Consider the following 26,702-nt stretch of genomic DNA (forward strand, 5'->3'; position numbering starts at 1 on the left):
AGAGGCAGATCTCAAATTGGCCCGTGCCTTTTCCTGCTGCATCGTGGCATCTCTGCAGAGCTGCCAGAGAGGGGGCTGGTGTGACTACAACTCCCATCCTTCCCAGTATAGGAGACCAGTGTGGAGCAGCCTCCAGGCTCGGCTGCCGAGCGGCGCCGCTCTTCCTTGGCCCCTTGGACAGCGCCTACCAGACCGGCTGTCCCACGAAAAGGCCGCCGAGGGTGACCGGCTGGCCGGCCTTTGCTCCCGAGCCTCGCCTCCCTTTCAAGGAAGAGAAAGTGGCAGCCGTCCAGGGGCTTCGGGTCGCAGGGTTCAAGCGGGTGTTCCAGGGAATTCTGGCCTTCAGTGGAAAGTCTGCAGGGCTTTGTCAGCCCTGTGTACTCTCCACCCTGTTTTGCCTGAAGCGGCAAAGGCAAGGCAGGGGAAGGACCCTGGCTTCTTTCCCTCCTCCTTTCCCTACGTCTGCGATGAGCGAGCTCGTGGGAGTAGCGAGATCCTTGGTTGGGGTCAGCCAAACCAGCAGGATGCAGAAGTGTTCCAAAATAATTGCAGGACTTTTCATAACTGCTGCTTAAACGTTAGCTCTTTCCAATTCCCCAAGACCTCCTGCAAAACTGACCCTGATTTATTTGTTTTTAATTATAGTTGCCTTTTTGTTGTTACTGTAGCAGTAATAATAAACTCAATGGTGTTGCACTTCCGTTCAGTTACAAATGGAGTGACTAGCATTGTTTGCATTTACTCCCGGCAAGATTCTGGTAACATGTTACCATCTTAAAACATAACAGCAACTGACTAGTAGGATAAGGACACGTGGACCCGGGCATCAGTAAACCTATAAATATCTCCTGTCTTGGGAGAAGTAGGATTTTCTCTCTGTCCCCGTGAGGTGGATGTCCTTTGACAGAGTGGTGGGCTGGGGTGTCCTCAGTTTGAGAACCCTGTACTGCGGTCATGGCATCATCATCTTCCCTCCGCAGGGGTGCTTTTGCATTTTTGGTCACCGTTCTTAGCTCTGAATTTCCTCTCTTCCCAGGCTTTGCCGTTGCCCAGTGTGTCAGCCAGCACAAGCCCTCGCCGCTTTCTTCGCCGTCCCCTTCGTCCAGCGGGAGCACCGGGCGCTGCGATTCGGCGACCGCCAGCTCCACGTCAACCCCTTCTATGGTGCAAAGCCCCTCAGGTATTTCAGTCCTCCTTTGCTTTCAGCTCCTGCTGCCGTGGATTCCCACCCGGCCGTGGGACTTAGAGCAAAAACTCTGTGTGAACTTGGCTTTAAGGAGGCTTCTTAACGTTCTCCGTGTTTTATCTTGCATGCGTTAATCAGACGTTCTGGAAAAGGGCACCCAGAGCGATTCAGTTGAGTCTCTTTCTCTCCATGCAGAATTGGCGAAGGAACGATGCCCAGGCCATCCTTTTTTTTTCTTTTTTTTTTTTTCCTCCGTAGTAATTTGCAGCCCCAACGGGTGCGAGGCACAGTTCTGTATCCTTGTCATCTGACGGTCCTGCTGTTTGCAGACCAAAAGTGTGTTAGCGCCACCTGCGCTAAACAGTGTGCGCTGGTTCTCAGACCTCCCCAGATTTTGTATTCTAGGACTTTGAAATCCCACCCCTCGGATCCCGAATATACAAAGGGCTTGGCCTGATCCCTCAACTGTAAGGAGAAGAGCATTTCGCCTGGAAGACCAGGGTGGTGATTCCCATTTTCCTGGGCACTAGAATGAGGGTTTAGGGAGAGAACCAGCCCATCCATCAGCTCCATTCTTAAGCCTTGTTTCATTTGCGGACTAGCAAAACATTTGAAGCGATCTTTAGAGCGGTCTCTTTTTTTATATCTGATATTTCTGTTCCATTGTCTGTTCTTTCTCTGCTACCGGGTGTTGGGGACAGCCACGGGCTTTGAGCAGGGGGATTAGACAACTCCGGGGAGCTGCTGGTCCAGCTTTACTTCCAAGGCCAGGCTGATCTTGTGTGCTGATCGTTCGGGTGCCTTCGCCCGCCGGTCCTGCTTATGGGCTTTCTGTGAGTCTCAGGTTGGCTTCTGGGCCCACAGAAACCAGACCTGGGTAAGGCCTTAGGTCTCATCCAGTAGACAGTGTCCTACGCCATGATCACGGGTGTCAAATTCACTCCTCTCTGTTTTGTCAACAGAGGGCTGAGGGTCACCAGGCACTGAAACCTGTGTACCGAAATAAGCCTTTTTAAAATTTTATTTTAAGTATCCTTCATGTGAAAGCCCAGCTTCAGTTTAATTTCAAAAACCCATCTACGGGCCAATCGTTGAGGCACTGACTGAGAACAATCTTTCCCTCAGCCCTGGTAGCCTCATGGTCAGGAAGGAAGAAAGATGGCTCCACACTGTTTTGATTCATCATCCCCACCAGCATGTCCCACAAGCGTTTGCTCATAGAGAGTCACCTCCCCCCCCCCCCGACTTCTGCTCTGGAATAGCAGGGTTCCTTACCATCTTCCAGGAACAACTGCAAAACCTTCTATTGTCCTCTTTCTTTTGTTTCTTGGCTTTTCTATTCCTGGAAACGTTTTGTATTTCCACTGGAGATGACTGGGTTTCAGGATATGCTCTCTTGAGCTGTTCCTACATGAATTCATCCCCATTGATTTTTTTCCCCTGAAACAGACCACCTGATCATCTTCCTGCTCTCATAAACTCTGGAAAGAGCACTACCTTGAAAGTCGGAAGGCCATGACCTGTCTTTAGTCAGTTGAGCTGTTGATCAAGAAAGTCACCCCTTTGTGGGGAGAACTGGTTCTTCCTTGAATTTTGTGCAGATGGCTTTCGTCTCTCTTCCCCCACCTCCAGCCTTCCTCTTTTGACACAGTTGGTACATGGTGCCCATTTTAGACCATTTCGTGGGCAGAGGCTGACGTGCCCCATTCTGGCAAGATCCGGGCAAAACGATTCCCCTAGCTTTTGAGCTGGGCTCTTGGGTCAGGGAAAGCCTGCAGTGATGTGGAGCCGCAGGGTGGGGAATCTGTTCTTTTCTTAATAACTGTAGAAAAGGATTGGATGCAGCCCAGTGTCTCTGGAGGCAGGAGGTTTTACACTCAACAAGTTACTAAGCTGGAAAGTATGCAAAGGGGAGTTAGTTCTGCAAAAACTGAATCACTGCCGTGATGCACACGAGAATCATAGCAAGGCAGCTTGCAGGCTTCCCGGTGTGCACTCGGATGGGGCTGGTTCTGCGCTCTCGGTGCCAGGTTGCAAGCCTTTCTTATCACTTCTGATCCACAGTCCCCTTCACCCGTCTGTCTCCTCTGTGTGAACCCTTTGCCTTCCCTTTGCAGAACCAGAGAAGGACGGTAGAAGCCTGAAAGCAGAAGCTTTCATCGTGGAAGGGTGGAAAGCCCCTGAATTGCAGGATGGCAGGCCTCGAAGGGGGATTTTTAGGAACTGTTTCGTTCGGCTCAAAGGGCATCCTCTGAACTTTTTTTTTTTTGCCTCACTCCGAAGCTTTTAACCTGATCCTTGTTTAGCATCCAGCATTAGAAGATGGCAAACAATAATATTATGGCGTGCCATCAAGTCAACGCTGACAAACGGTGACCCTCTCCAGCATTTTCCAGGTACAGCATGCTCAGAAATGGTTTGCCATTCCCTCCTTCTGGGTGCCTTGAGACTTGTGTTCAGCTTTCCCAAGGCTAGCTTTTCTCCCAGGAAGGCTCAGTGAGGGATCAAATTCCCAGTCTCTGGCTCTGCAGCCGGAGGCCTAACGCAAGGAGTGGTCCAGCCAGCCGTTGAAATATCTCTAACCCTCAGTGAAATTATGTCATTTGGGAAAGAGTTAGACCCTCATTTCTTCCCTGCTTTCCCTGCCACCCACATCTGGCTCATGGTAGTTTTGCAGAAATGATGAGATGCTTACTTCATTAGCAAACCAAGCCAGACTACAGTGACCGGGTCCATGGTTGCTTCGTGGTCTCTGGAATTGAGAAGGGAGTCTTCACATCGTTTTGACCCAAGGATCCTGCAAGCAGCGGCCTTTCCCCAGCTGGGGAGGTGGTCTTCCAGACCTGATGGATGAAAAGCCCTGTAGTTAATACAACGCAGGGTAGCTGGCTTGTAGTTCCATTAATAAGGGATATGGGAAGGCCCCACCTTGGAGGAGACTTTCCTTAGAGCCACGGGGCTTGCCCTTCATCCTAGGTAAAAAAATCCACTGCTAAAATTTCTTTATTTGTGTGTGTTGTGTGTCATCGGGTGGTTTCTGGCAAGCTTATGAGTTAATAATCTCTAAAGGACCTTGTTGTACAGCTGTGTTCTGCTCTTGCCAACTGAAGGCCACAACTCCCTTTATTGAATCAATCCATCTTGTATTGGGCCTTCCTCTTTTCTTTTTAACTTCTAGCAGGAGTCCAGGCTTGATCGGACCCAAAACCCATTTGTCTGTCTCTCTGGCGGTCCTCGGTGCCCATAAAAATCTTCCCGACACTGCACTTCTTGATGTATCTCTATCCATTATATTTCACCATTGAACCAAAAGGTGGGACTCCAGAGAGGTCACAAGATTTAAAAACCAGGAACAGACCAACACCACCCCCGCCCCCAATGTGCACACAGAATCATCACATTCACAATCCCATCAGGTTAAAAGCAATTTAGAGGCAAATCAATCAAAAAGAGAGAGCAAAGCCCTGTAAGACTGCATCTGTTAAAAAGCCCTGCTATCTAAACATTGGTACTTGTCGTTTGCATTATCTGTCTCAGCAGTTCTGCGTGATCCTCCTTATTTTCATTCCCTCAGCCCCGAGACCTACAATGGGCTACACCAGACCTGAAAATGGCGGAGTCCTAGCTTCCTGAAAGGCCACTACCTGTTTTAATTTTTAGTTTGGGGGCAGGGGGCACAAAAATCAAGAATTTTTTAAAATATATATATAAAATAAATGATGATTTAAATCAGATCCACCCTGATTAAGAGAAGTTCTGGACTGGCTTCAAATGAGGTCCCTGGTCTTCCCGACGCCTGCCCTTGGTCTAATGGAGTGTGAAAACTGCAGATCTAAGTTCTCGAGCAGCCATTCTCCACTGCTGACCTGTTGAAGGTTTCAGACTTCAGTAGCCAGGACGGTCAAAGGCCTGAGACAGTGGCTGCTGAAATTCAAAATGTCTCGATTGAAGGCCAGATCCCTTGATCCTGGATCATACCGGGAATGTAATCATATATATAAATACAAAGTGGCTCTATACTTTTCTACTTTTGTATATTTCACTGCTTTGTGTTTACATATGCCAAAGTAGAGTTCCTGTGAATCATGACTGCAGAGAATCCAGTCAGAGTCCGGGAACTTCCTTTGCTCAAGTCTTCTTGCACAAGTTCCCCGCAGCTTTGATGTGGCACAGCTGAGGAGGAGACGGTCGGGTGTGCGGGGTTCAGAGCCCTGAGGATGTGTGGAAATGGGTCGTCTTCTGTCTCCCTTGTGTCTCCTTTTCTTAATGAGTTGCCTTTAATTATCCCAGAAGGGAAGGGGGCGCACCAATGGGCTCTTCCCCAGAAATCTTTTGTCTGTGTGCTGAGTTTGGTGGTTTCCTCTGTCCATGTCTCTCTCCTCTAGTTTTATAGCTTGGCACTGGATCTTTAACCAGACAGGGAAAAAGAAAGAAAAGAGGCTGCACTTAGCTTTGATTGTTATCCAAGGGCAGTGTTTCAGACTCCCCTTCTAAAAGGGGTGGATTTACCCAGCATGATAATTTATGACCCGCTCTGGAGAGATGGAGCCACACTGGGGACAATTTATTACCTCTAAGTGGGATAGAATATTGCTAACCAACCAGAAATCTGTAAAAGATTGCCCTTCCTTCATGTTTTAAGTGGGCCATCAAGAATGAATGGGCGCACGCATGCTGCAGCCGTCTGTCGCGCGTCTTCTGTGTGTCTCCATCACGTCTCTCTCGCTGCTTGACGTGGGTTGCCTCGCACGTCTCCCGGGCCACGTTCCTCCAAGATTTTACAAGGCGAGGGAGCCCGCCAAGAGACCCGAGTGTTCCTGATGTGTCTCTGTCGTGGTTGTTTCGTGATTATGCTAACGTGTTTTCCTTCCTGTTTGCTTCCTGTGATCGCCCTCCCCTCCGACCCCCCGACCCCACCCTCCCTGTTGGAAGCTTCATGTGACCGATCCCTGTGCTTCCCTCTAGTCAGGCCGGACAGGAAAGGACGGCGTCGGGTGTTCAGTCTCTCCGAGGCCGACGATCATGGTGGACGCTGGGTTTAGGTCTTCCAACGGCAGCAGCCGCAGCCTTTGCAAACACCCTTCAGGCAGGTTTTTCCATCAGCTTCTTTGTGTGTGTGTGTGTGCGCGTGCACCTGTGCGCCTTTTCTTTGCCTCTCCCATCCTGTGTGCCAAGGGAATCTCCCCATGCAGAACTCCTCCCCATGCGCAGCCCTGGTGCCCGTCGCCCTATATGTGTCACCCAGTTTATGTGCAGAATTTTCGGGAGGGGTCAGTGGACTCAAAGGGTCCAAGCAGTTGTCGGGGAGTGATTTCGAGGCTCTTTCCTGGTGAGCAAGGACGGGATTCACCAACCCACATCCCTATCTCTGTGGCCCTTGAGGTAGCAGGAGACCCCTCGGGGTGGGCCTCTGGAAAAGCATCCATGTTTCTAACCAGCCGCCACGCCAGCCCACGGGGCAGTCCCGGGGAGACCGACAGGAGGGTTTCCGTGTGTTCTTCTTCGGCCTCTAGATGGCTATTCAAGGCAGGAGAGGACATGCGTGCGCCCACACCATGTTCTTGAGCACTGAGTTGCTGTAGGCCAGCCATTCCTTTTGCTGCAAACGGGGTCTGTTTATTTTCACATTTATTTTCACGTTGCGTTTAGCGTCTCCGCCGTTGTGTTGGCCTTCTTTTTCGTTCTGTGTGGGATGCATTGGCTGCATGGTTTTATTTGCAAACCTGCTTTTCTGAGAAGTCACGGTCCACTTCGTTCCCTCCCTGCGTGTATTTTAAAACGTTTGTCTCCTTCTCTCAGGGCTGCATTTGGCTGCCTCTAACCGAGAGGGGTCCGCCTCTGCCTTAGGTTCCCTGTTCTGCCGTCTCGTTTTCTGTGCCAACGCTTGGCCCACTGGTGGCGGGATGATGGGCGTTGTAGTCCCACCCCCGCTGGGCAAAGCTGCACCCCTCGGTTTGTGCCCTTCCTGCAGGCTGACGGGGGACGGCGATTGGGCTTGAACAGCCGTGCTGAGAGCGAGGGCCTGATTCATCTGTTTTGAAGCAACCATTCTCTTTGACGTAGAAGTTACAGCAGAGTAAAGGCAAACAACTCTGTCCAAATACCTTGTGGAGAAATCACATAGAAAAGGGCTCCGAGGTTGTCTGCTTTCCTATAAGCATGAACCAAAGGACACATAAGAGGGAGTTCCCTATAAAAATAAAGGAAAAGGGGGAGGAAAGGAAGGAAGGAAGGCAGGCTCCCAAACCTCTCCTCTCTGGCCGCCACTGCTGCGCCCAGAGCCTCTGCTTGTTACCGCTGGCGGCCGCCTGAAGGGCCAGTTTTAATCTCCCCCGAACGGCGTCGGCCAGCGGCCCCACCGCATCGATGCATCCAGACGGAAAAGTGCTGCAGAAGGTCGGTTCATGAATAAGTAAATGCCTCGGGCGTGCCGGCGTACCTGACAGCAGAGACGAGCACCGGGTCGCCAGGGAGGGCGGATTCCTGGAGCAGGGACAAAAAAAGGCCTCTCCAGGCGGAGCCTTCTTGACAGTCGCCCTTTCTGGCCCGCCCTGTGTTGCAGGCACCGATTTTTAGGAGGGTGGCTGCGGTTGGCCGCCCGCCTCTTGCCTGCAGGTGGGACGCTGGAGCCCGGGCGAGGAGGCAGGAAAGGCCTCCCTCGGCTGCTGTGATTTTGCTAGCCCGAGCCCTACAGTCTGTGGCCGCTTCTCGGCACCCATAAAGGCAAGGCCACCCTAAGCCCCATCCGGAACCTTGTGGCATCCTCTGGACAGCCCCGTGCCGCCTTGGCTTGCCCATGAGTAAGGAAAAGAACCTAAGCCTGCTTCCTCCCCCCTCTGAGCACCCCCAGAATCCAGGGCAAAGGGACACCTCACCCCACACAGGAGGCAAAGCTTGGGGGAAATTGACTTTCTTGACAACGGCCACTCCCCAAATGTCCTCAGGCAGCCGGGCCAGTAGCCCCCACGACTTGGGGCTTTGTATGGCCAATGCGTACGCGGGGTGGGTGAATCTGGGGCGTCTCGGTCAGCAGAGCAGCAGAGCGTGGCGCAAAGCGGACTGTAGATCAACAAGAAATCCTGCTGTGATAACACACATTGCAGATGTAAACTTTTCCCAGCTCTGCGGGGATCGCTGGTGTCTCCTGAGCCCCACGGCTGAGAGGCTGGTTTTGTCCATGGCGTCGCTGCCCCGACTCTGCCCCTCAGACCAAAGCAAATCAGGCATCTCGCCCTGCTGCTCTCTTGCGCGGCCACGCCTGCAGTTGGTACAGGCCAAGGACCCACAGATGCTCTGGGTGCTTTTCCGAGACTCCGGGCAGAGGCGAGAGCGATCTTCCAGGATTTATATCCTGGAGTTTAATCATCATGTCAGACCAACTGACGAGAGAGTTGGGCATCTGAACTGAGCCGGCAGAAAGCTGGCCGAGGGTTGATGTTGTTCGTTTTGGCTTCCTCCCACTCCCTGGTTGGTCCAGAGAGCTCGGCCCCTTTCCCTCCTCCGCTCGGCTGCTGCAAAAGCCAGCCTCGGGGTGGAGGAGAGGTGCCCAGCGCCCCCCTTCGGCACTCTCAGGCCCTCGTCTCCCCGCTTGCGCCACCTGCCCACGTTCTGAACTTTTCTGCCAGTGTTTGCCTTCTTGAGTTCAAGGAAACGTCAGTGTTTTTCTCAGCCCGCGCTGGCTTTTTTCACACCTGCCCCAGATCACTTCCTTTGCAGTTCTCAGCGGCTGCTCTTGAAGCATCAGAAGGACCCCCGGGAGGCAGGAGGAGCGTCTGGCCACTGTCTTCCTCTGAAACCCTTTCTTCTTCTTCTTAAAGAGTTGTTCCTCAGAGCTGGCGACCCAAACGAAAACCTCAGCGTCTTTCCCCTGCATCGCAATGCAAGCACATTGGGGGGGGGGGGCTGGCAGGCCCAGCCCTGGACATTTGGCTGCCAGAGGCTGAAAAAGCAAACACCCCACCACCCCAGCTCAATCAAGGCGCGTTAACACCCTCAGACGGCCAACTTATTTTGGCACAGGAGGCCACGAAACCTCCCAGGCATCTCTCCCACGCGCTGGCAGGAAACTCACAACAAGTAATAAATGAGATAAAAACCTGGCTGCTGCCTTTTCGTGACCACCCCCCCAGCTGCTGCTTGGAGGCAGCAAACCCTCCTCTTTGCCTTATGGTAGGGCCGGCCCTTCGAAAGGAGGAGAGAGAGGGAGAGGGAGAGGGAGGGTGGGGTGGGAAAAGATTAAAGTTTAGACCCAAAAGGAACTCTTGTCTGTCACCTCCTTCACTTAGTTTAATTTGGTTACTTTTCAGGGTGGTGTTTCTTTTTTCTTTTTTTTAGGGGGGGTTGCACTTTGGCTTTTGGTAGGATTTCTGTTCATTATGTCCAAGTGAGGAAGTTTGTTCACAGCGCATCCCCTCTGTCGCTTTGCCTCCAAGCCTGTTTTGCAAATACCTTGTGCTAAGGAGCTACTTTAGTTTTGGGGAGCATGGCATTCTTGCCTTCCTGATCAAAGTCATTTACTTTCCTTCCCCCCCCCTTCTGCTTTCAAGAGCCCCTTCCAGAGCATCTCCAGAGGAGAACAAGGCTCTGGGATGGCCTTCAGGCCAAGAAAGAAAATCACGCTATGAGTAATTTTGCTGGTGTGACATAGCGCTAAGCGTTTCCAGAGTCAGCCATGGAAAAGTGTGGTCGTTGGGCAGGAACACAAATAGGAAGGTCCGCTTGAACCCGGGGCCCTGCTGGTAGGTTTCCCAAAGACATGTGGGAACAGAACGTCGGTCTAGATGGGCCTCGGGTCACCGCCAGCTTCAGGGCTCTTCTGATGATCTGAGTTACTTAACAGCTGAACAAGGGGGTCCGCTAGTCCAGGTGTTAATAATCGCTCCCAAAAAGCGATCAGAGCCATTCATAGCAGCTGAGTCCACCCATTGCTGCTCATCAGGATGGCTGCAGGTCCCCTCCAGTGTCCGAGAGACTGTCTCTTGCTGGGCAGCAAGGAGGTGAGAGAGGGAGGTTCCCCATGTCCTGCCAGAAATCACCTGTGCGACCTCCAGGTGAAGAGTCTGCAGGACAAGGCTTTTGAGGTGGGCCGGGGGGGTGGTCTGCTTCCCTTTGCTGAGTTACACTAGGGGAACACTGTTGGAAAAGGGGCCAGCGTGGCGAGAGGGCGTCCGTGCCCATGAAGGGTCATTGACAGACCTTGGGGTGGCCAGGTGCGTGTGCTTCATGGCAGGGGTGGTGTTGAAGTGTAGGCCAAACGTCATGGGCCTGCCGTGTTCTGCTGAGTATTTTGGGATTGTCGCTCCGAGAATCCTCGGGGGATCCTGGTTGCAGAAAACCCTGCAAGGTGTGCTATAAAAACACACACATCAGCACAGCTCTAGTTGGACTCTGCTCTGTGCGCTTGCAGACGTGGGTTGCCGTCCACCGAAGCTCATGCCACGTGAAACCCGCCCGTGTTTTAGGGTGCCACGTTGCAAGGCTTCTCTTGCAAAGGAGGGCCGGGCGCGTAGAGGACAAACGTTAACAGATCTCCTCTGCTCTTTCTCCTCTTTCTGTCCCACAGACGACTCGGTCGCTCTGGAGCAGCCCCAGGCCTCCACCTCATCTTCGGGCCACCTCTCCAGGACGGAGGTCTCCTCCGAACTCGCCCCGAAGCCCGGCAAGATCCTCGGGAAGAACGCCGATGCGGAGAAGGCAAACTTGTCCCCGAGCCTGATCCCTGCCCCCCAGCCCACCATCTCCCTCATCTCGAACGACAGCGCAGACACGCCGAGCGTGGAGTCCCTGACGCTGGTGCCGCCGGTCGATCCAGACAGCATCCTCGCCGTCGGGGGCCTGCCTCCACCGCCGCCAGCGGCCTCGGAGGCAGAGGTTTGCACAGAGCCCCACTGCGGCCACGCGAGTTGTTCCTCAGCTGGTGACACAGAATGACGGAGAGGCCTGAGACCAAACGCCAGCTCACGGGAGAGCGGTTGAGGGAGACAGCGGCTTCCTGTTTGGCAACATCCCACAGTCCTCCTTGACGGAGTCTCCTTGACCCTAAAGCTTCTTCTGGCTTCTTTTTCCAAAGGAAACGAGAGAGGGGGAATGAGAGGAACCCCACGGAGACTTGGGAACGGAGGGCACCCTGGGGTTCAGAGTGGTGGCGGTGATCTGGGCTCTGGAATCCTTGCCCTTTGCCACTTTTAAAGAAAGACCTTTTGTGCAGTTCTCTGTGTTATGAACCTGTTTATTGGCAAACGCACCAACTGCAGCCAAGCCATGAGAACCCCACTGAGTTGGGGGTCTGACCCAGTTCTCTGTCCACGTGGGGGAGGTCTCTGCTTCTCTGGAGAAAAGGAAAACTCAGGAAGCTGAGAAGAGGGGATTCGTCCTACCTTTACCCCAGCCCAAAATTCCAGCCAAAATTCTGGCCCATGATGTCAGACGCTCTAACACATTGAGCCTCCTTCGGACGGTTTTATTTCTCATTTGCTTGGAAGGCGTGAGAGTCATCTACGGAACACATGGCCGAGCCGGCCCGCTTGTATTTTTAGCGCTGCTAGACTTTAACATTCAGCCTGTGTGTATTCTGTGTGTCATGATTTTAACTCAAAAGCTGTACGCACACCGGTTGCCAGGGAGAGGGGTGGTTGGGAAGGGGCTGCAGACAGAGAGATCTGTATTAACAAAATCTGATTTTGGCAGTAATTTTCAAGGGCTTATTTGAATGAAATCACGGGAAAATGTTAGGCATAGTTTTGTGTAAAGAATTTCAGAAGAATGTACAATATTTTAGCATACCAGTGTTCTCACTTACTTTGCTGTGCTTGTCATCTTTTCTGTGTGGGGGACGGATCCGGCAGGGGTAGCTTTCAAACAAGATTTCTTTTACAGACTTGTACATCCGTCCACTTTGCTTCCTACCTGCATAGGTGTTTCCTGCTGCTGAGCGCTCCCCCATTCTCCCTGCACCCATCTTGGGCCTGTGCCTTCCAGTTTCCTAACAGCTATAGCTTTTCTTTACAAGTTTCTACATCGTTTCCATGGTCTGTTTTCAGACTTCACCAGTAATAGCGGCAGTTAGCATTCAGGATAAATGTTAGCTTTCCAGTTTTACCTGGAGGAGCACCTTTACCATCCTGGCTCCCAGGGATTATTTAAGGCGAACCCAGACCCTGACATCAGTTGCATCAGTTTAATGAATCTGAATGTCCCCATTTTCATTCCAGATGCAAAATCCAGATTATTCTAAAATTTACAAATTATGCTTCCTTGGTGGATGCAGGAAAATGGTTTGCAGGATAGTAACATTCGCAGAGTAACTGTCTTCCTTTCTTGTGAAGTGGATGCCAGCACAGCTCTTTGCAAGGTTCCAAGCCTGTTGTGAGGAGCTTGCCACAGTTTTGCAGCCTGGGTTCGGACTCCACCGTGTGTTGCTTTCTGCCACATAAATGTTGGAATCGCCACTTCCTCCGTGGAACGAGGAATCACCCAGGAATCTTCAACGCAGTGAATCTACTAACTTTGCTGATTGCTGTATTTACAGAAACACTGCCCGAAGGCAGATGGAGTCCTTTGGGTGAATCTCAGAGATACCGGCCTTAAAGTTGTTCAGTTGATGGGGGTTCCGTCCTGCAGTTGTTGGTGGCTTTAAAAAAAAGATGCCCATTCATTATTTTCAGGCAACACTCTCAGAGTTCATTCCAGGCCTTCTGTGCTCAGTGCTGGTGTAAGCCCCTTCCATTTTATCTGAGTAGGACTTTCATAAGTTAAGCGCTCTGGGGAGTGAGGACGGATCATGGACGAGAAACCAGCCAGAAGGCTATCCGTCCAACCCAACTTCCAGGACCCGTCTTCCTGTCTTAACCTTTTTCAGGTTAAACCGTGGCATTTGTGACCACAAGAGGCAGTAAAACTGACCTGTCTGGACAGCTTTAAAACAGGAACTAGAGCTGCTCTCGAAGGACAGGGTTATCCAAGGGTGGCTATGTGTGCCTTCCAGGGTCGTGATCCTGTGCCTCTTAAGACCAGCAACAGAAAAACACTAGCAGAACAAGGTTACCTCTGGCCGGTGCAGCCGGTCAGCTGCCTCGGACGAAGGGTGGATGATGGCAGATGGATCCACTACACTTGATACCCCCAGGGGTTTAGGGGACCAGTCTGAAAAGAGAGATGATGACACCCTGCGCCCGTTCAGCAACGTAAAGACCCAGCACATCATCGCCCAGAAGAAGACAGCTTACAGATCTAGACCTGGAGGTCGTATCTTTCTACCGGTGGAGAGAAAAATATGGCAGGGCCCAAAAATAGCTCCTTTGCTCTGAAATCAATACCAGGCAGCTCATAAAGTAATGATGTGGGTAATTAAACAGTGTGGGGTGTGTGTGATGGATTAGTTTCTGCACTGCAGCGGCAGCTGCCCTTTGAATAACGACCAACTCTGGGAGGGAAGTACAATAATTAGTCCGTAATGGAGTGTCTCTCGGCAGAGAGTAAAATGTGTTTTACTTGTAAAACTGGGAAGAGAAGCGATGGAGAAGGTGGTGGGTTTGTTGGACCTGCATGTGTGTGGATTCCTCTGCCCGCACAAAGGAACAAAGGGGTCATGTGGCACCTTAAAACGTGGCATGTTTTCTTGGGCATCAGATGAACATCAAGGTGTGGGATGCAGGCCACCAGTGTTACACCAGGGAAAGCGTGTTACTCTCTAAGATGCAACAAGAAATGTATCTGAGTTCTTTGGCGTGTTCTCTCGGGCACAAAGGGGTTGCTAGAATAAAATGAGTCAACCCCTCCTATGTTTCTCTTTGGAGATCTCCATGATAAACGATAAACAAGGCAAACTGAGGCAGCCGCCACCGAGGAGGGTCCAGACGGCAAAGCAGAACCTCCATCTTCCGGAGCAGTCTACCAGATACTGAGATATATTGAGAAGCCAGTGCTTCCTGAATGCAAGCTGGCAATTAGCCAGGCCATTCTCCTATGGGGGACGTGTTTTACTTCTCCTAGAACTTTAACCCACTAACCCTTGGGAGTTAGCCAGTCTTCACCTGCAAATAGTTCTCCTTTTTAAGGTGAGAGGTGGTGGGTTTTAAACGTTTTCAATAAAGAAACCTGAACTGCACGCTCCCGACGTGGGACTTTTATGTCACCTTCCCCTCCATAGCCATTCAGTGATGGAGCAATAAAACAGAAACGCAATCCTGTTTTGATTTAATTCTGGGGTGTTGGGTTTTTTCCCTCCTTTTTCCTGAAAGAGGGAGGAAGTGCGAGTCATCTTTCATGTAAGGGTGGGGTTGAAATTTTACTGTAGGATGAAGAAAGATGAAAAAGATTTCCATGGTAATCAATTGCTCATAAAATGATAAGGGGTGGGGATTTTTTTTTTACAGTACTGGGTTGATTAAAGACGAAGTTCAGCCCCTATCTATTGCCTGCTCATCAAGTGTGTTGAGTCACGGCCAGCTCAGTGCCAGGTAAGGAGGGGCTCTCCAGCCTCAACGGGTTCTTTCTGGGTCCTTGAAAGGGCATTTTGGCACCCAGCATTTCTCTGGAGAGGCCAGGGATTGAAACACAGAAGAAAAAAAACGACTCTGAACAAAGGCTGGCTGACAGCCTTTCCTTCCCGCTTGGCCTCTTGGTTCCCTGGACCAAGGCTGATGGGAGTTGTAATCCTGGAGGGCTACGCTTTCCCTACTCCCTCGTCTGTTCCAAAGTGCACTTCCCAAGCTTCAACTGTAAAATGCAGATCTGCCCTTTGTAGGGGAAGGAAGGTAACTTTGAGGGCATGGGGCGCCTGGGTTGTGAGGGAAGAGCGTACCCCAAAGTCAGAGGAAAGGGATGTCTTGGGAGGCCTGTCCTCTTTGAGCCCTGATGATTTTGACTTCACCCTCGCTGTCTTTTAACGGTTGAGTCAGCCATCGCGTTTTGGAGAAGGAAGAGAAACCGGGAGGTCGTTTTTCATCAGAAAGGGACAACAGGGTCGGGCGAAGGTCTCAAGCCATCCTGAATACAAATGCAATGTCTGCATGAGGGAAGGAAGGGAGAACAGAGCTTGGAAACATGACCACTTTGGACTACGACTCCCAGAATCCCCTGCCAATGTGGCCAGCGAGGCTTCTTCTTGCTGCAAGCGAATGTGGGAGGGCGGTTATTCCAGCTGTAAAACTGCAGGGGCAGAGGTGGGATGATGGTGGAAGGCAGATGGGGAACCTCAGGCCCTGCTGGGCCAAACCCGGTCCTACCCAGGTCCCGATCCCAAATGGTTCTTCAGCTGGCCATACTCTTTCTCTCTTTTGCTGTTGTACGTTGGTGTCCCCCCCCAATCTGTGGTTGTATGGGTTCCCTCCCTTCTAAATGGAGGAAACGCTTTCCCTGACAGCGATCCCACACGCTTGACATTCTTGGTCTCCCCAGAGCTTCCTTGACATCGAATTTGGCCTGGAAAGGCTTGCTCTCCCAGCCGACGGGCGCCCTTTGGCTTTGGTGGCACACGTTGGCTCCAGGCTGCTTCTCCTCCTTCGATTTTCACCGCTGGTATTTGAACATCACCCCGCAGAAAGGCAAAACTTGGCTTTGCCTTCTTGGCTTGCTTGCTTGCTTGCTTCCTTCCTTGGCTTCCTGTCCCCTCTTTTCTCCTAGGACTTGGGAGTCCCAAAAGCAGCCATCAAACTGAAAAATGAACGTAAGGCCAAAAAGCAAAACACAGAAAAGCAGCAAGGGTGGAGCCAGGCAAATGGGAGCCGACGAATTTCGGTCCTTCTAATGTGGTCAAGTGAAAAGGTGCAATTTAAAAACATATTTAGAAAAGGGAAAATAAACCCCACAGCACCTGTGGCCATAGGTATTTTTTTTTAAAAGGTCCTTGTCTGTTTGTGGCCTGACAAACAGAGAAGGGCCTGGCCTAGGTTCCAGTGGCAGGGAGTTCCAGAGCCGCCAAGAAGGCCCTCTCTCTGCTTCTCACTCATCCTCCCTCTGAGGGCAGTGAGATCAAAGCAAGGGCCTCCCTCCAACATTTTGAAGGCCGGTGAAGCCTATAAATGAGAAGGCAGTCCTATGAAGCTTTATTTATGTATTTATTTAAAATATTTTTACCCCACCTTTCCCCTTGACAAGTACCCAAGGTGGCGGCTTACAACATTGAAAGAAAATATTTAATGTTTAAAACAGTGAGCAGACAACCCTGGTTCACATCATTAAAAGACAATGTCTAAAGCGAAGGACGATGAGTATAAAGAAGCCTCTGACAAGTTTGAGGAAATCGTTTTTAAAAGCGTTTCAGCCAACAGCTCACTCCTTTAGCATCCACACCCATCGGTGGTGGTGGTGGTGGTGGTGGTGGGAACTCTCTCTCTGTTCTTTAGGGCTCTGGAAACTTCAAACCACTGCCTTTATCCTGGCTTTACAGGCAGACCATGGAGTGGGGTGCTGAGCGCATGACGCTTCAATGCTTCTTTCAGCAGGAGAGGACAGAGCCGCTCCCGGAAAGCAGGATCCCCTCCCTTTGTGGGGTGCTCAAAATGGGGTGTTCAAATGCACGGTCCCATATCGGCCACTAGCACTCCCGGGGAACATCAGGACAGCGTCTCTCTCCCCACCCCTCACCCCATTCATTTGGGATGAGTCAGTCTTGAGGGGAACAGCGGCCAGCATGACAGTCCATGTTGTGCGGATCTGTCCTCCGTTCCGTCCAGCAAAGGACACTCTCCAGCAAGGCCTTGCCGTTTGCTTCTTCTCTTTAATCTTCCTGAATCCTCTGCCTTGCAAATATTCAGAGAGAAGAGCACTTCGTCCGGGGACTCTTTTTTTCTTAGGAAAGCTGAGAAAGCTTTAAAAGCCTTTTTTTTCCCCCGAAAGGAAACTGTGTGTCATTCCCGGGTCAAAGAAAAAACATCCCTGTCTTTAAAAGGAAATGTGTGAATTTCTTGGAATGACGGTTGGACTTCTTGGAGGAGGAGAAGAGAACATTCTTTCACCCCGAGGGGGAATACGTTTTGTTTTGTTGACTCGTGGCAATCGTGCCTCGGGCCAGGCGGAGTTTGCTGCACAAAGAAAGCAAAAGACATTTCCTCCTTTCTTGCTGGACCCCTGGTTTGGGGCCAAATCAAAAGTAGCCTTTACGACTGGATAGGCAGTTTATGACTGGAAATGCTGGAAATGCAGGTTGGAGGGGAGTGAAAGCCTCGCCCTGGATCCCCGGATCAGCCAGCAGGACCTGGTGGAGATCAGAGCTTTGGCTTCCAAGCTGACCTGAAATGACCTTTGGGGGAAAATATGAAAACTGTTGTAATCAAGAGATGCTGCTTCCCTGCAGCTCAGATGGACAGGTTTCGGGGGCCTTTGGCAACCCGCTCTTCTCGGTGGGGGCAAAAATTGGACGGAAGTGACATAGTTCCTAAAGGAGAAAGCAGTTCCATGCCCCCAAAGCAATCAAAACACAACCAGTATCAAAAGCTTTTTCTGTTTCCTTCAAGGTGTCCTCTCGAGAGAAAGAGGGAGGGAGGGAGGGAGGGAGACAGCTGGGGAAATGTGCTGTTTTAGACTTCAAATCCTAGAATCTAGCAACCATCATGGCTGCTGGGCTTTGCTGACCCATGGCCCGTTGGTTTCTAAGTTTGGCACACACTTACACCACCACTGTCGCCTCGCACCCTGCCCTTCTCCCTCCTTTGCTTCACAATTCTTCTCTAGTATCTCGGTTCACAATGAATAATTGCCGAGTTAGCTGTGCATGAAGAATCCTATGGTCTTGGGGCCAATCCAGCCCTAAGGCACAGAGATGTGGCCACCTCGGACAGCAGGAGCTAGTGGTGGGGGAAGCCCCTTGCCTCTCTCCATCACACACAAACACACACACACACCCCAAAATAAGAAGCTAGTCCAACCCTCTTCTTACATCTTGCTCGTAACTGAATTCTGCACTTCGAGCTTTTAGTGAAAGTGAAAGAAGAAAGGTGAACTGCAGTTGAACATTAACAGGACCAAAATCATGAGTCCAGAAGAATGACACAACTTGGTAATGATGAAGAAATTGAAATAGTTAAGAGGTCTCGTATTCTATGGTTCCATCATCCACCCAAATGGAGACAGGAGCCAAGAAATCAGAAGAAGACGGAGACTGGGAAGGACAGCAGTGAAGGAACGAGGCAAGGTCATCAAATGCAAGGATGGGTCACTGGAGACCAAGACCATCCACACTACGGCATTTCTGCCCGCCACGTACGGGTGTAAAAGCTGGACAACGAGGAAAGTTGATAAGAAATGAATGGATCCCTTTGAAATGTGGTGCCAGAGGAAAGCAGTCCCCTGGATTGCCCGAAGAACGAACAAAGGGGGTCCGAGATCAAATCAAGCCCGGACTGTCTCTGGAGGCAAAATTAACAAAACGGAGGCTGTCCTGCTTTGGGCGCATGATGAGAAGGCAGGATTCCCTGGAAAAGACAACAACGCTAGGCAAGGCAGAAGGCAGCAGGAACGGAGGAAGACCAAATACTTCCTAAAGGAGTTTACACGGGCCGAGCAGGGCAGCTGAGGACACGACGTTTTTGGAGAGCTCTCGTTCACAGGCCTGCCATGAGTCAGAGTTGACTTGACAGCACCTAACAACCACAAAAACAGAAAAGGAAGAACATAAAGCATACAATCGCAGGGCCAGCCCCATGGTGTCAAAAAGGATACCCTCCAGATCACAAGGGCTGGATCCAAAAATGGAATCATCCTCATCACCTTGGAAGTGCAAAGCTGGAAGGCCCCCCCATTGAGTCTAGCCCCTGCAAAAAAATGCCTTCTTGCCTCGCAGAAATGCATGTGCTCCCTTTTGTCCCCACCACACCCCCCCAAAAAAAATGTTTTTACAGTGACATCCACACATGCGCGATACCCAGAGGCATAGGTACACACGGTGAGAGCTTGAGAAAGTCGGGAGTTTTAAAAGTTATGACTTCCGTGTGCCCTCCAGTTAGTGTCTCGAGCGTTCCAAGTAGCCTTGCTTCTTGGTTAGACCCTTCATCCTCAAGATGCCGCGTCCTGCTGGACGGCACCCCCAGCAGAGGAGTTCTAGGGCATCCCTCCATGCAGAAACCATCATCCCACGGCGATCAGTTTACTGGAGGTGCAGCTGTTGAATATTGGGCCTCCGAACCAGAGTGGAGTCTGGTGGGAGAGTCGTGACTCAGTCGGATGATGTTTCCTATGCTTTGGGGCCTTGCACAATCTCTCTCTCTCTCTCTCTCTCTCTCTCTCTCTCTCTCTCTGTGTGTGTGTGTGTGTGTGTGTGTGTGTGTGTGTGTGTGTGTGTGTGTGTGTGTGTGTGTGTGTGTGTGTGTGTGTGTGTGTGTGTGTGTGTGTGTGTGTGTTTTCCTGTGGTGAGATTTCTTAGAGGCATGAATTCCAGCTGAGTGGAGGGACATCCCCCCCCAACGGGGTCACCCACCTGCCTGCTTCGCTCCTTGATCGGTCCATTAAGCTTGGGCTCGTTGCCAGGGAGAATGTCAGAGGCCTGGCGATGCTTCACAAGGGAGGCTGGCAGGATCTTGGAATGAAACAGGCAAGAGGCGTTCAAAACTCATACATCTCCCACCTCGGAGATGGCCGCCTTGACCAGGCGATGCATGGGCGAATAGCCGTTTCCTCCAAAGGGTTGTGTTCACGATGAAATCCAGACTGGATTTGGAGGTGGACTCTCTCAGAGGAAAACTTGAACTGTGCCGTTCAGAAAGGAAATAGAGACTTTTTTGGCCTCTTCTTAACATTTCTAGAAGCAGAAAAAGAATGATAGAGAACCCATCTTTACAAGAGAGAAGTCCTTAAAGGCTGATTGTCAGTGAGTGTCATGGCAGGAATTCCTCTTCTCCTTCTAGATTTTGCAAGTTTGCTTTCTTTGCTCTGCATTTGAGGTTGAGGACTCAAGCAAAGGCTTCCTCAAAGCCTGATTCCCCAGAACAGAAAGAGACATTATAGATGATGCATCATTAGGGATTAAAAAACCATTAGTGTTGGTGAGATGTGATGGACTCAGAGAAAATCAGTCATAAAACAAAAGAAGTTACTCCGCCAACTCCCGGGGGTGAGACAAGGTGTTGCTCTGTTCCTCACCCACAGTCAGCCCTTAAGGAATTTCCTTTTCTAATCACAGGATCTCTATAACATGGATTTCTTCCCTTAGCTCCGAAACTCAGCTTGAATCACGTCTCTCCAACACTCATGTGCTTTCCTGCTAGAATGGGGTTTTGCTGGTAGCATCTGTTTCTATCCTGCAAGGCCATCATCACATGTGATTCCAGAGTGCTCTGAGCACAGTAGCCTCCCCCCCCCCTTTTTTCCCCCTGGCCTCACTTTTAACACCAGAGTGCCATAAATAAAAAGAGAAAGAGAGAGGGGGAAAAATGCCTGCGTGGCAAGTAGACCTCAAAAGGCCCCAGGAGCTGAATGAGTGAGAATGGTTGCCAACCCATAATAAGAAGAAGCACATTTGGCAGAGAAGGGAGGGAGGGTATGTGTGTGTGTGTGTGAGGGAGGGAGGCCCGGACCAAAAGCTGTTTTCTCTTTCACATTCAGCGCATGAGTTTGCTATCTGATCAACTCAGTACATAATGTAAACGAAGTCACAGTGCAGAACAGCAATAACAACGGTGCTGTGCAATATGTACATAGTGTATGGTATTTTTTTAATCATTTATTTTTGCAACTTGGTTTGATTCTGACCCAGAGCAGTTTCATCCAGGTTCAGAATTCCAGTGTGAGCTTGTATGAATCCTTTTAAGCCTCACCTTTTGATTTCCTCTAAGCCTCTTCCCCTTTTCTTGGGATTTTCCAACAAGGCTTCCGAGATCACGCTCTTCATGGGGTCACTTTGGAACCCCATGGACGCTTCCATGAGCCTAAAAGACAGGCATCTCGGCGGATAATCGGCACATGCTCTTCCGAGCGCTTCACTCTTGACGCGGACAGCCGGGCGTTTCCCAGGCTCTAGTCAAAGAACGGGTTCTTTGATTCAGTTTTTGATTGCACGCTGCGTGTTGCGTATTGTGTGAATTCCATCGGTTGGTTAGAGGAAGACAGTGTAGAAATTCGTGAAATACAGCAGAATATGATAAAGGTTAATCCAGCACAAAGTCATGCTAGGGTCTAAATAGAGACTCGGGAGGGAACGGCCCAAGGTTGGAAATGTTGCTTTTTATGGACGGCAGCTCCCATCATCCCCAGCTACAGTCCACTGCCAGTGTCGGCCCCTTTCCTGAGCTCTGCTCTCACCGACTGAGCGGACCAGGAGTCTCTAAAGCACAAGAAGGAGGCGAGGTTGCCCAGGAAGTGAGAAGCCCTTTCCTCCAAGGGTGCTTACCCAACGAGTGGTCCCAAGGTGGTTGCGCGCAAGGGAAGCAGAAGAGTACAGAGCGTCTTCTTGAGCAAAAAAAATACTATATATTCTTGAGCAATGGACATGACCGTGCAGGGAACAGAATGTCTTCTTTCTCAAACGGAGTCTGTCATTGTGCCATGGGGATAGTCTTGTGTGTACAGTTTGTGGGAGGTTTTTCCTTCAACAAGACGCCCTTCAGATGTGCTGGACTTGAATGCCATCATCCCCAACCAGCTGATGGAGGACGCGGCTAGGCCGACCCGACCGATGGAATCATCCGAAAAGGAACCATCGAGGCCCCGGGGACTTGCACCCCTCACGAGCTCACAGTTGCACGGTCCCCCGCCGTCTGGCATAGGGAGAGGGGATAACAGCCCTACCTTACAAGGTTGTTTGTAAGGATGGCCAGCCAAGAGGGAAGGTGGGTAGCTTTGGAGGTCTTTAGCAAGGTGATTTTGTCTTTCTGTGCCAACCCGGCTGAGCTCCCTAGAGAAGGCTCTCCTTTTTGCATTTAGGAACAGTTTGGCTTAAGGAACGTCCACACCTTTTAAGGCTTTTTTTTTAATCCAACGGGGACTTAAAATAACTTGCCTCTGAGTCACCCGGGGTGTCCATTTTCAGAACACATTTTTGTTGGCATGAATGTGGCTTTGGTTTGCTCTGGAAACTTTGGCAAAAAAAAAAATGGAAAAAGAGAGAGAGAAACACTGGCCCCGACGACATTCACCGCCAACGAACATCTGCTGTGACTCCAAAGCCCATGTCTGTTTTTGAGATTTTAGTGGCTGAACGACTACCCGCCCTTCTTTGGGGTTTTTGAAGGAGGACCACATAGCCTTTAGAAAAAAGAAAACGACACTCTTCAGAACTCCCCCCCCCAGTGCACCCTGCTAGGGGATGATGGGCACAGTGGTTCCAAAGAAATCCATTGCCCAACTTCTACTGGAAAACTCAGGAGCACAGCAGGCGCCTGCCGGTGGGGCAGCAAGCTCCAGGTTTCCTTTCACAAACGCTGCTTTCTCCCCACTTCACATCTGGTGCATCTCCTTGGTCTTGAGCTCCTGGCTTCCGAAATCCACAAACAGGGGTGTGTGCAAAGGGAACCAATCCCCATGGGCGCTGGCCATGGATTGCCGCCTCGCCTCTCCTGCTTGGCCAGCATTTTCCCCTAGTTTCTCTTCTGCTTAAGTTTCACTTTTGCATTCCCAGAGCCGCTGCAGGCTTCTCTCTCTCTCTCTCTCTCTCTCTCTCTCTCTCTCTCTTTACTTTCTTTTCTTCCTTTCTTTTTTGCAGAGCTGTGGCTTCCCAGAATAACTAGCCGTGACGAGAAAAGAGTCGCATTCGGTTCTCTTTGGATTCAAAAGGCGACTCTGGGTCACAGATCAGTCATGATTTACCTGCAAAACCACAGCTTCTGCCCCACATTCCAGATGTGTTCCAGCTTGCCTCAACCTCGGGAGGAGGTTGGCCTGTGCAATTATTCGTGGTGTGGTTGTGTTATTATTTCACCCATTTTATGCAAACGTTTCGCAGTCACTTTGGCCAGCTTCCTCAAGGAAGGAGACGTTCTGGAGAAATTCTGCTGGTCCTTAGGGCTGGGGAGATGACAAAAGGATCAAAAGCTCGCCAGCTAAGCTCTGGATATTTAGCCCAAACTCTGCCCCAGCATCTTGAGAGGTCAAACAGCTCTTGTCCCCAAACATATCTTGAGGTCTAGAAACTTGATTTTAGGGGGTATGTGGGGAAAGAAACTCCCGAAGTCAAACACCGATTCTAAGGCCTCTGTAGGACGTGGTGGCACTGCAGGTTAAACCGCAGAAGCCTCTGTGCTGCAAGGTCAGACGACCAGCTGTCGTAAGATCGAATCCACGTGACGGAGGGAGCTCCTGTCGCTTCTCCCAGCTCCTGACAACCTAGCTGTTCGAAAGCATGTAAAAATGTGAACTGATAAATAGGTCCCACCACAGTGACAAGGTAACGGTGTTCCATGTCTAGTCACGCTGGCCATGTGACCACATAAACTGTCATCGGACAAACACTGGCTTTATGGCTTGGAGACAGGGATGAGCACCACACCCTACAGTTGGACACGACTGGACTAAAAATGTCAAGGGGAACCTTTAACTTTACCTTAGGATGCTGCACATTTTAGCAACGAGATCGAAAGTTCTGCCTAGTGCACCTTTTTAAATGGTTGGAACAGTTTTGCTTGCTTTAAAATTGTTCCCAGTGGTTTTAAAATTGGCCAAAAAGTCTTTTTAATCCCCTCTTACTTCTCAGCTTGGCCTCTTTCTCTGGAAGGCAGGTTATAAATATTTCCCAACTCCTCAAAAAAGAGGAAAATAAACAGGTGACAGAAATAAACTTTCTGCCACCCTTTCCCATTTGAGCAAGCGATGTTTTACTTGGCTGTCGCGACACCGACCAAGAATCTGGTGGGCACCGGCAAAGGAGTCCAAAGCTGTATTTGGCAGAAAAGGCTGTAAAAGGCATCAGACTTTGAGGCCGGTTAACCTTGCTAGCCTGTAAGGTGTCACAAGACTCCTTGCTGGTCATGGTGCCACAGATTTCACGGGGGGGGGTGGCTCCTTGGAACTCAGGAGCCCCAGTTTCAGGGGGGGCATGCCTTGTATTTAGTGCTGCTTGCATCGGGAGACACAGCTGCTCTGCCAACGCCAGGCCGGATCAAGGCCCACAAACCTGTCATTGGTGCGCCTGGGTTAAAAAGTTACACACTGAGTCATGTGCATGGAACAGCTGGCTTTTGTAGTGGCCCTGCCTCCCGCTTCTTTTTTTTTTCTTTGACTATAAATAACTCCGAGCAAACTTCTCTGGAAAGGCGAGCATCATAATTTATTTATTTATTTCCCTGTGTAAGAGGAACCTGCGTGTTTTCACTTGCTCACTTTTGGCAGTGAGCCCGTCTTTGCTCGCACACCCTGGAGCTGGCCGAGCGACGCCCGGATGGAGATCAAGCCGTTGCTCTTAGCGTTTTTGGAGGTCTTTGGAGAAAACGCTTACAACGGGGCTCTTGGAAAACCAAACCACTAATCCTGGTCTTGCAGACTTGAAGTTGTGGGTTCTCTAGTGATTCAGTCCATCTCGTATTTGGTCCTCCTCTTTTCCTGCTGCTGCCTCCTTTCCCCAGACTCATCATCTTTTCCTGCAAGTAGCTTCTCATGCTTACACTGAAACCACGATTGTTTCAATTTAGTCATTTAAAAAAAAACACTAACAGTTCCCCCCTCCGTTGCAAACAGATAGCAACAAGCAATAAAATAATAAGTAAGCAGTAACATCAGCTGTCATGAAGGAAACTTGTAACACCCCATCTGGTTAGTTCGTTTTGCCTTATTTCCTTTGCGCAGCTTAAACCAGCCCTTCAGGGAAGCCTGGGGCGCCCTCTTGATGTGTTGGACTCCGACTCCCATCCTTGCCCTGCTGATTGGGGATGAGGCGATGCCGTGGCCTATAAAACGTGCACAAGTCCCAGGCTGGGGAAAGGGTTCTGTCTAGTGAACGAGGTCTCTGGCAGCCGTTGTGCAAGAGAAGTCTCTTCTCTGACGCTAAGCAGGTTTGGAGTCTGGTCAGCATCTGCAGAAGGGGCCGCCGGGAAGATCCGAAAGTGGCCTCCTTAAATTCCATTCCAGTGACAGGAAGGCAGGATGTAAACGTAATAATAACGTGAGTAAAAGGATAATACAGTAGAATATCAGCTGTACTCTTTGAGCACCTCTTCCCTGATGGACTGAGTTCTGAGTAAAATATCTTTCTGGAGAAGGAACTCTCCAGGAGTCTTGGGTCAAATGCGTCATCAAATTCTCATCTTGCTGTTCGGCAGGGCACTGGACTCCACGTGTTATCATCTGCATTGGCTGCAGATGATGATGGGGCGTGAGCTCAAGAATGAAGGCCACAGTGTGCCCCCTACGGAGGATGATGGTGCCATCCTGCACAGCAGTGCCCCCAGGCGGGGGTCAATCCTGCCTGCGGTGGTGCAAAAGAGGTCGGAGGAGGGACTCTGGTTATCCTGCCGAAACCATGACGTTCATTCCTTCTTAAAATCACCAGCTGGAGCCCGGCAGCTGCAGCCGGAACATAAATCGTGGGAAGAGGCTTCCATCTTAAATCGGTGCGCTCATAGATCAGAGGATCTGTCTCTCCCTTCCCTTCGCTGAGAGACTTATGAGGCTTGGTCTCATTTCCCCACCTTCAGGCTGGCAATCTTAGCCAATGTCCTTTCTTGGAAAGAAGCCACGGGCGGCTTCCACGGAAAGGCTCGGCACGCAGCATCATTTCCACCCCAGGGGACGGCATGTAGCCCACGTCATCCTTCAATCATCCTTCAGAGGGCCAGGATCGTTCCCTCCAGAGGAACGCATGGGATGAAGATGGGTGGGGTGGGGGGAAAAGTCGGTGCCTGGCTTTCTCCGCCCCCACCCCCTTTGTGCTTCTTCTCCTCGACCTAAGCTGGTCCTGCTCTGCTTGGCAGAGGTTTCTAAAATTCTGATTTTCCCATAAAAGTCAGGTGTTCTCCGTCAAATGCTGCCAGAGGCACCCTGCGTCTGATGGGGAGCAAGGCTGCATCCCCCCTCAGAAAGCCCCGTCCTCCCGTTGGCAGGCTGCTGAAGGATGCTGGGTGGTGTAGTAAAAAAAAGGGACGGTGCTATTTCTATGCTCTGATTTTGACCCAATCCTGTGTACACTGAGGATATTTTTGGTGGCAGACTGGAAAGAGGGAAATGCAGAAGCTTGCTCCGGTCCATTTGTTCATTAATTTGAAATTCCAGATTAAGCTCCATGGAAATCCACAAAGATCTATCTGAAAATGTTATTTATAGATCATAATATGATTTCCTTCAGGCTCAGCTGTAAGCCGCTCCTTCTGCATGTAAGCCCCATGGCCATTTTGGCCCCTGAGGGAATGTGGCTTGCAACTAAATAAACACAAAAATTGTTTCTAAACCCCAATAATTGTGAGCGAGGAGAGGCCAAGAGGCCTCTGCAATGGTGTCTCTTGACCAGTGGAACTTCCAGCATCAGGAGCAGTCTAGCTGACTAAGCATTCATGCTCCCTTGAACCCTCATGTCCTCCTGCAAGCGTGACCAGGGCAATTAGTGGGGTGGAAGAAACGAGGTTTCTAGTGCAGCCCATCTCCCTTGCAGAAGCATTCATTG

At 50.6% G+C, this 26,702-nt stretch overlaps 1 protein-coding gene across 4 annotated transcripts in view; it reads left to right on the forward strand.

Moving 5' to 3' along the window:
* Positions 1-14,291, forward strand: part of CLEC16A (C-type lectin domain containing 16A) — a 53,094-nt gene extending 38,803 nt beyond the window's left edge. For 2 of the 4 annotated variants that reach the window (XM_072982790.2, XM_020808412.3), the window contains exons 22-23: positions 1,037-1,180; positions 10,749-14,291. In XM_072982790.2, the coding sequence (XP_072838891.2) occupies positions 1,037-1,180; positions 10,749-11,116 (512 nt within the window). In that variant the 3' untranslated portion in view covers positions 11,117-14,291. Of the gene's footprint in view, positions 1-1,036; positions 1,181-6,151; positions 6,273-10,748 lie in introns of all 4 variants that reach the window. The other 2 variants (XM_072982792.2, XM_072982791.2) reach the window with 2 other exon arrangements.
* The last annotated feature ends 12,411 nt before the right edge of the window (positions 14,292-26,702 follow it).

This window comes from Pogona vitticeps, chromosome 13 (assembly GCF_051106095.1).
Source record: "Pogona vitticeps strain Pit_001003342236 chromosome 13, PviZW2.1, whole genome shotgun sequence".
Lineage (NCBI taxonomy): Eukaryota > Metazoa > Chordata > Lepidosauria > Squamata > Agamidae > Pogona > Pogona vitticeps.